General features: G+C 42.4%; 1 protein-coding gene across 1 annotated transcript in view; it reads right to left on the reverse strand.

Moving 5' to 3' along the window:
• kcnq1.2 (potassium voltage-gated channel, KQT-like subfamily, member 1.2) overlaps positions 1-9962 on the reverse strand; it is a 275768-nt gene that overhangs the window by 223555 nt on the left and 42251 nt on the right. Inside the window, exons 7-10 of the mRNA XM_050073644.1 lie at positions 8671-8811; positions 6413-6523; positions 5647-5742; positions 4637-4774 (exon numbers count right to left, since the gene is read on the reverse strand). Coding sequence (XP_049929601.1) covers positions 4637-4774; positions 5647-5742; positions 6413-6523; positions 8671-8811 — 486 coding nt within the window. The remainder of the gene's footprint in view (positions 1-4636; positions 4775-5646; positions 5743-6412; positions 6524-8670; positions 8812-9962) is intronic.

The raw sequence follows: 9962 nt of genomic DNA on the forward strand, positions 1-9962 counted from the left end.
GTGTCCACACACCTTCTCATTCTACATATACATAGAGGTATACTGGTGGCTTTACAGCCTACATTTTATTGATTATCTCTGATCCCCACGCTCAATTTGGTCGTTGCGACAGTGCGACGCAACACCACTGACGCTAGGTGGCGCCAAGCTAAAAAAAAACCAAACCTAATCCTATGTGTTGCCTCTTTAAGTCAACATTAAAAAAACAAATATATAAATAATTCAATATGCCTATAAAATAAAATAACACATTCATTCNAATTTGGTCGTTGCGACAGTGCGACGCAACACCACTGACGCTAGGTGGCGCCAAGCTAAAAAAAAACCAAACCTAATCCTATGTGTTGCCTCTTTAAGTCAACATTAAAAAAACAAATATATAAATAATTCAATATGCCTATAAAATAAAATAACACATTCATTCATTCATTCCATAACTTCTTATCCTGTTAGGGGTCACGGGGGCTGGAGTCTATCCCAGCTGACACTGGGCGAGAGGCAGGGTACACCCTGGACAGGTCACCAGACTATCACACCACGACCCTCTTGCTCTGAGGTGACAATACTAACAACTGCACCACAATCCCACCATGACTATCACACATATCCTAAAATGAATAAACAAGGCAATGAATATACAAAAAAATGTAAATATATGAGTCAATATAGTTCAACACATAAATAGATTTATATCTTTAAAGTCATGTTTTTCAAGGAATTACTTATTATTTATTTCTGCTCTTTTTATTTCCATCTATTTAAATAACTGTTAAATACTTGGTACGGTGTCAGTAGACGCTAAGCCAAAATTCCATTAAAGCCTATGGCTGATAGATGCAGCCTTACATCTTAAACGGACGAATAGTGGATGTAGGGATTATAGTATCTAACTGTAAATCATTTACACTCCATTGAACGTGCATATCAAGATTGTAACACTACAGCTGCATATCACTTCAATCAAAGTGCAAGCCTGTTAACAACACAGCACACTTGGATGCATTTCAGACGGTCAAAATCGCCCAGGAAACCTGAGCAATGAGTGAACTTACACGGCCATTTCAGCATTAGTTAGTGTTAAAAAGCCACTCTTTTTTCTGTTAGTACCTGTATGGTTCACACTGTTGTTATACATCATCATCTTACCAAACTTTGGGCTTACACGCTGGTGACATCAGCGGTACATGTTTAATCTCCGTTTCTTTGAGATCATAGCTATGTGCTGTGTGAGTCAGTGAGTTTCTGAGGGCCTAAATAGTGCCTCCAGTCCAATCTTTAGACCCACTGACCCAAACCAACGTCATGGACGTGGCCTTTATGGAAACTCAATTATTTGGACTCAGTGGATCAGACTTTGGCATTGACAAGTGGCCAGCAGTTCACTCCAAATACCCGAGGTTTGAATGACTCATTAGCTGAGAGAGCGGGAGAGGGAGGTGGTGGTGGGTGTCGTAAGGCTGAAAGAGGAAAAAAAAAAAGGGAAAGAAAGATGGAAGGGCATAGAGAAACTGTAACAGACACTGAGTTTAAGAGAGAAAGATAAAGAAACAGACTGATGGAGTTGGATATAAACAGGAGAGGGGGAAAAACATAGTGAGCAAGAATGAGACAGAAACAGACAAGGCGGAGGAAAAAGCACAGAAAGAGAGGAGACAGGAAGAGCAGGGAGGAAAAAGAAAGAGTGAAATTAAGTCTGTTTAACACAGAAGAAACAGGAGAGGAATCTTGAAAGACAGAGAAAGGGGAGAGCGAGGAGAGTCAGCGGAGAAAGTCACATGCTGGAACAGAAAAGAGCGGAAGCAGCCTTCATTCTCCCCAATACATGTGGGTTCAATGCTACACAAAGATTTTTTTGTTGTTGTTCTACTAGACAAAGGTTTACTCCCATGAGAAAGGCGGCGGTGACATCATCTCAACTGACTGAGTCTTTGTCCGGCCGAGACAAAGGCCTCGAGTCATCCTGGTAGAGTCAGGCCGTGGGGGTGAGGAGGGGGGGGGGGGTCTTCTGCGTATACGTGTATTTGTGTGTCCTTCCGTGTGTGTGTACGTTTGTGGGAACTTAACTTGCCCTTTTATGCTGTATGGCCTAGGCACAACATAGCTAATATTGTTGTGAAAGGTGAACTGCACAAGGAGACAATACGGTGTGGGCCAGACGTATGCAAATCCGCCCCGCAGTATCACAGTCGCACGGCTTTTCCTGACAGCGCTCTTGTGTAAGGCTTCTTGAGTTCAAAGCATTCTTTTAAATGTCTACTTAAAAAAGAAAATGTTCTAATACATGATAATTACCACGTGTACCACACACCACAATTTGATTTCAAGATGAGACACCTACAACAAGAAATTAGAAAAAAGATGCTCATTAAATCTAAAGATGGAATGCTGTTATTTATCTGGGTGGGGTTTCACCTTTGTTGGTTAGATCAAAGCAAAGAGACACAATTAACAGTGAAAGAGAAATAGATGTGAGAAAATGTCCCAGGTTGATTCAAAGCCAGGACGTCACAGGCTGGTGCCTCGGCCCACTGCATCAAAGACATACTTTTATGGATATAAAGTGGTTTTAAAAGGAAAGACTTCTCCTATTCTTTTAAGGAAAGTAAATAAATCTGAAATGAAACATGAGCCACACTACACATTTGGCTCTTGGTTCTTTAAAGGAGCAGTGTGTAGGATTTAGTGGCCTCTAGTGGTGAGGACTGCAGATTGCAACCGGCTGAAACTGCTCCCACGTCGCAAGCATGAACTCCCAGTTCCTTTCAACCCGGTCTCACTCCAAAGTCGTCGAAATCCAGTGCTTGGGCAGTGACTTGCGGCGTCAGACACTGACGAAAAAAGCCGTCGACGTCAGCAGCTGGTCGTTGTTATAATTTACCAGCATGCAGCGTCAAGGGGAAATGCAGACAAGAACAGAGGGTGAGGTGGTGAAAGTCTGAGTTGAGTGGGTGAGAGGGGTGGTGAACAGGTCCAACAAACACCGACCAAGACTTTCACCCGGAGGAGTGGTGTTGGCGTCCTGTAATGCCGGAATTCCACTGGAATTGCGGAACAGCTGTGCTGGTTATCCGCTGCGTGCTCCGTTGTCCGTCAACACCCACCGGCTGCGCTGACAGCGGGAGTCAGGAGGACCCACGAGATCTCACAAATTCACGCATAATCGCACGATATAACAAGATGTAGTTTCTATAAACAGAACCACAAAACCAGAGGAGTAGTAGGAAGACATCTCAGTGCACCTCCATGATTAACATCTCCTCGTCCATGGTGTCAACGGGGTGAAATGACGTCTGGAAACCTCTGACCTGTTGACTTCAGGCCTGCCTCCGCCCATTATGACGTTTTCAAGGTGTAGTGCAGGGAAATATGATCCGGCATGAACACTGTGTATTTTATTTTGAAAATTAACCGGATGTTTTATTTTGTTTCTGTGCACGACTTCCTGCGTATCTGTTGCGGAGGGCTCCGGAGCGCCGCAGCTGTGACGGAGCTGGATGTTGCGGAGGGCTCCGGAGCGCCGCAGCTGTGACGGAGCTGGAACGCAGCACAGCCGCAGCCGGTTGAAGCACACACACTGACTGGAATTGAAACGGATCGGCTCCTCTGCCGTTCTGGAGTGCAGACGCAACCAACACGCATCTGGTGGAATTTGGGGGTTAGATTCTAAAGCCAAACCCTGTTCTTTTTTCCTAAACCCAACCACGTGTGTTAGTTGTTGGAGGAAATAAAACCTCAATTCACGTTCTTGTACTGACGTAGTATGTTTATTTTGAAAGAGACTGTATGCAATCGGTAAATTTCCTGTAGAAACAGAAGTGTATTTTGAAAGAAGACAATGTCCGTAACAGGCATGACTTAACCTGGCATCCCAACAACCAACACACCCAGGGTACCTTTCACGTTGTATCTGGACATGGAAATTCCATGAAAAAAAGGGCGATATGTGACGAGGTCGGAGTGAGAGTGTGTTGTTCCCTTAGTGTTCATTGTTGAAGAGATTTTTACTGGTTGCCCAATTATCTGCAGAGTTCTCTTCCTCTCCAAAGTAAACGGACTGAATGATTAAAACCAGTAAAACCACTGAAAAAAAGCAGTTTCATGTTACAAATCAGAGTTTTTTTAATGCCGTTTGGCATGTTGGAGATGGCCCACCAGCCCAGCACCAACATATCTGTGCTCACGTTTTTTCTCTAGTGTTCAGGAGGTTTTTACCAGAAGCCGAATTATCTACAGAGGTCTCTTCCTCTCCAAAACAAATGGACCAGGAGATTTAAACCAGTAAAAAGCAGTTTCATGTTAAAAAATCTGCGTTTTTCCAATTCTACTCTGTTTGTTGCGGAGGGGCTGCTAAGTACGGTGGCTGACAGGAAAACACGAAAATTCGATTAGCCCATCCAGAGCTAATGTTTAGTTTGTCTGTGCAAAACATGGCGGTGCAACATGGCCGACACCGCGGACCAGAACCCGCTCCATATGTCAATAAAAACGCCTCATTCTAAAGCAACAAAAACATGACAATCCTGATTTTTACGTAATTATAGACAAAAGAAAACATATTTACAATTTATTCCACTTCTGCCAGTATGCCCCCCCTAAATCCTACACACTAGACCTTTAAATTAAACTGGATGATTACCGATATGTTCAGTTTCCTGACGTTGGGGCTGAAGTTGTCATGTTCCACTGTGGTGACGGCCTCTGGAGTCAGGACATACATTTTCCATGTAGCAGCACAGCCGTTTGGTTTCTCTGCTGCGTAGCACCTCCACAGTGTCTGAGGAGGAGAGATTAAAGCATCGAATTAGGGTTAGTGAACGTGTTGATCTACATAACCTGTAATCATTTTCCTATTTTTCTCTGATTCCACAGTAAAAATGTAAAACCATTTATTAGTGATGCAGCAATATTATATTAGCCACAGATTCAGTGACACTAGTGGCTTTTGGTTTAACACTTTTATATTTCTGTTGCTATTGTTTATTTATTACATGTCGGACAAATATAATATAGATTTATCTCTTTTTATATTCTTGCATTAGTCTCCAGTTATTTTACTGTTAATATGTGTGCTACGTTGTTATTAGTTTGACTAACTGGTAATATTCAACAACACTTTATTCTTATATTGGCAGTTCTCCTCTGTTTGTGGTATTGTAAAACAAAAACATTTTTTCCTAAATGAAGTGGAGATCTGCAGAATGTATTCAGTGCCCTGCAGGTAGGTGTCTTTGTGTCACAGGTGTTCAAACCGTCTCAGTGTGTTCGGGGTAACTGCTATCCTTGTAATGGTTAGCTTCTGGCACAACATAGCGGCTCTACCATTTCACTCTTGGCAAGCATGATACAGCTCATCTTTTCCATGGCTCAATAGGAATTTGCAGACAACAAATACTGTTACTTTTTTTTCCTCTTTTCAGTTTCCAATGTTTTCTTTCACTTGCAAGATCTGGAAAGTGCACGTTTGCACCTTTGACAAAATATGGATAAGATTGACAAGACTCGGTAGCCATGACTGGGGTCCAATACAAACTGGTATAGAGGCCATGTGTCAAATGTTAAATCACTCATGGACTGTGTCTGACTTGGTTTTTAATGTACACCACACTATCTGGGGCTCATATGCTTTGAATGGATACTAAAACGTACCTGGATGAGGCAGGCTGCAGCAGGGATCTGCCTGTTGAAGTGCTTCTGTCTCTGCTTCTGTTGGACTTTCAGGGCAAACCCTGAGCCAAGGATTCCCTGATCAGAGAGGGTTAGGTTGCAAGAAGATATATCATATTAAAGATGTAACATGTAGTGTAGAGATGAGGACTGTAGATTCAGAATCTCGCAAAAATAAAGGTGACGTTGTGACGTCGCTTCGGGGTAGACAACTGGATTTTTTGAGATATGTGAAATATGCACAATTGTTTATTTCTGTTGTGTAAAGATTTACAGACCTATTTGACATTTCTGCTGTACTTATTTTACGTACTGTGTTGCTTTGCTAGCATCTTTTATACCTCAAATCTGCCGGCAAGGAAGCTAAACAAGGTACTGTTGTTGATGGGGCCGCAGCAAAACAGATTTTATCTACCAAAAAAAATTACTATCAGTTAAAGTGTACACTATATTTGGAATATTTTCTCTGCTTTACCTCACACACTAACTGACCAAGGCAGCAGTAGACCAGCAACTCCTGTGTTCTGCTAAGTCAGGGGTAGGCAACCTTAAGTGGTTAAACATTAACCCATTGAGGCAGCGTTTGCTCAACGCCGTTTCATCTCATGTACGTAACGTGAGGATTTTCTACCTGAACGTTTCAGAAACAAACATTGTGATTCGGTTCTTGCTGAAATAATACAACTAAAATTAAAATCTTTCCTTACTGCTAATGAGTTTATATGATTCTGATTTAAATCATATTTACAGCAGGCAGAGCGAAGAAGGAGATGGCGAAGACGCTGAAGCAGGAGGCGATGGCCTTGCCAATCCACGTCTGAGGAATTTTGTCTCCATAGCCGATTGTGGTGACGGTCACCTGAAGACAGAGAGTGGATAAAGTTCCTCTTAAATCTGTGAAGATGATTATAAGCTAACTGTAGACATGTATGTGACAGAAAGAAAAGCACTCATGCAAAAAAGGTAAAGACATTTAAGCAAAATTAAAGTTACACCACTGCAGGTCGAGGCTGAATCTGCTTTGTCCTTTACTTTATCCCAGGTGAACCTCACTCATACAAATGAAGTATAAATGAAATCATTCCCCCTTAAACACTACAATTTAACATTCAAAGAAATATTAAAATCCCCACTCATTTGGAACGAACTTCTTGCGTAATGAAAATGTCAGTCAGTGCCGAGCTCTCAAAGCGCCACACCACAGTAGTCTATAACAGGAGTTGGACAATAAAGAGAAAGTTCATCAGCCGTTCTGGCCTTGCTCCACAACTGTCAGCGATGGCCGGGGCATTTGAGGCTCTTGCTCCTCAAAGGGAATAAGATTCCCAACCACTAATCCTCAGTGAGTGTAGGAATTTGCCGGGGTGAGGGGAGGAAAACAAATACCTCTTGCATTTGCATGTACACCCACTCTGAAAGCCGAGCCAATTCTGACACATTCAGAACACACTTGGCTTACCATGGGTGTCTATGGAGTAGTGCCGCGTGAGCCGCCGTTGTGCGCTAACACAAAGCGGCTGATGTAAGGTGAGATACTTAAAAGGGCTTTGGGGGTAAAAAAAGAAGGAGCAAGGGCGGGAAGAGTGGGTGGGTGTATGTTGGGGGGCTGGTGGGGAGGTGGGGGATTTAATCCCTCATCCACAAATCCGATGACTAAACAATGTCCTCCTGACCATCAGAGTGGAATGGCCTACTCAAAAAAACACCCCTGTTATTCAGAATGTATGAGTGTGTGGTGAACACCTCCTCAGGTCCACACAAAGTTCACAAACCTGGTCTTTGAATATGTTTAAGTGTGTATGTGCATGCTGTATGCATATGTTTATATGATCTAACTACATAAGCTCAGCAACTACAAAATGGCAAGTTTAGAACAATCAGCTCTCATTTTCCCCACTTTCTCTTTCACACTGTGTTCTGGTTGACGTTAGAGAGGTTGTTAAAATTAAACAGCGATTACCTAACCATCAGCAACTGGCAAAGGATGACGAGAGGCAGGGAAGGTAAGGAGGGAGGGAGGGAGGGAGGAGGGGACATGAATCATGGCACTGGCTTGTCCTCCAGCTGTGCCCTGCACCTGCACATCCGAATATGGAAATCGTGCCAAGAGAAGGAATACACACTGGAGGAGCTTAGCATTCTCCAATCAGTGCTGATCTCATTTCACTGAGCGCACACACACACAAACACTCACAAACCTGCCCAAACCTATTGTAATGGCATATCATGACTCTCAAGTTTACAGTCTCGCAAAAACAAAAAGGTGCAAATCCCCGACCGTGATTCTTTTCTCGACATTGTGAACAGAACAACACAAATAACAGCTTTTCTTCAACTTTCCATAGAGCACCGAGGAGCGCTGTGACCCCTCTAACCCTCGTTACATAAAGGTAGTAATCCCACAATTAAAGTTTTAATTAAGGGAACTGACACTTTATATTGGTGCTCTAAAAGTTCTTTGAGCCAAAGAGCCCAGAGGTGAATGGTTTATTACCGTGTCTTTGTGGCACGCTGATCCCCTGCACAAGGCTGCCATAGGTTTCTCATTACTCTGTGCTTTCAATTCAAATGTTTAATTAACTGCTCTGGAAACCTGAGCCTCCGAACACAGGGAAATAAGCAAAACCAGCTCTGCTCACGAAAAACATCACCACACCTGCGTGTGTGTTGCAGCGATGCATGCATGCTTCACGCAGATCCAGTGAGGAGAATAAAAACACAAGGGGGGTAATAATTGGTCTAACCAGGGTGGCCAGAAATTTCCATTTTCCAGTTAAGACTCCACTTGAGGGTGCATTGTGCAGATTATTTGTCACAGCTCTTTAGAGAGAAGAATCTTTTCTCATGTTCATGTGATGTGGCCTTTCAAGTGTGTAGGCTATGCTCTGAAATTCAAGATCCAAGTAATATATGCACTGCAACAAAACAAATTTTAGGAAAAAGTACAGGAATACAAACAGTGCCGGACTTGTAATGTATTTCTATTTTCTAGTTAAGCTGCCTTACCACGCCCCACCACAGGGCATCGGCGTAGCTGGAGAAGCCCGTCTTCCCCTCCTCATCCACAGCGTCCTTCTCCGCCAAGTAAACAAAGTAGGAGGAGAAGATCAGGCCCAGGAAGCCGATGTACAGGGTGGTGATCAGCTCCTGGAAAACACATTAAAGAAACATGTCACCCTCAAAATTATCAGTTACCATAAAACTTCAAAATAAAAGCCCAGTCCCGATGTAGGTACACATTTAGACAAATAAAGGCCAGTCTCAATTAGAAGCCTGGTCTGGTTGCCACGAAGTTCATTTTATAGAAGCTCTTTGGATGTATAAAACCGGATTGTTGACTACCCACTTGAGCTAATGTTAGAAAGCTGTTTAGATCACATATACAGACATAAACATTTAAACTTTTGTCAGTATGGAGATGCTACACATCGTTAGCTCGGTTCATTTCATTTTACGGAAACCAAGAGCACCAGAGAAGACCATAATTAATTCAGATCTACCGGCATGATGAAATAACAAGTGGTAACTCCCTTCTTCTGAAGCTCGCATAAAGTCAGAACATGTGTTCAGTCCTCCATTACCCGTTAAGTTATTAATATTCCTCTAGTCCGTAAGGGTCAACCAATCAAAAGAATCAGAGAGTCTTTCATGAGAAATAATCCAAGTTATGAATAAGCTGTGTTGTGTCTGTATGACGAGTGGCATATTTGATATGTTATCTGAAGCCTACTTTTTATACAAGCAATATTCACACTGGTTTAAATTAACAATTTGCTCATATTTCCCGTCTTTGCTGTGCAACAATCTGAGTGAGAGGAATTACTCCACCCCCATTTTGTAGCAAAAACGCCTAAAATGACATACCCAAATTAAAATGACTGTAGCTAGTTTCTTGTGAAAGTGTCAGAAACACTCTAGGTGATACAGAGACAGAGTAATGGACCTCTGAAGTCAGTAAACAATTGAAGATTTTGCCTAAAATAAAATAAAAAATGTGTTTCAGGATGAATAACTCTCTGTGGCTTCATCTGAGCAGGTAAGTGACACTGTGGGACTGTAGGCACACTATCAATGAACATTTGTGTCAAATTTGAAGAAGATTGCTCAAAGTATGACCATTCTACAGTGTTTTTTCCATGAAAAGATCCAGGCGGAGCTCCAAATGACAAGTTGGTCACTCGGCTTCAAAACAGTACTGAGTGATCAAACAACACTCAGCCAGCTTCAAACATTGTACCTTATTGAAATCAGGTGTGATTATGATAGCTGATGTTGTTTATGACACAGAAACACCATAA

The sequence above is a fragment of the Epinephelus moara genome, chromosome 20 (assembly GCF_006386435.1).
Source record: "Epinephelus moara isolate mb chromosome 20, YSFRI_EMoa_1.0, whole genome shotgun sequence".
Lineage (NCBI taxonomy): Eukaryota > Metazoa > Chordata > Actinopteri > Perciformes > Serranidae > Epinephelus > Epinephelus moara.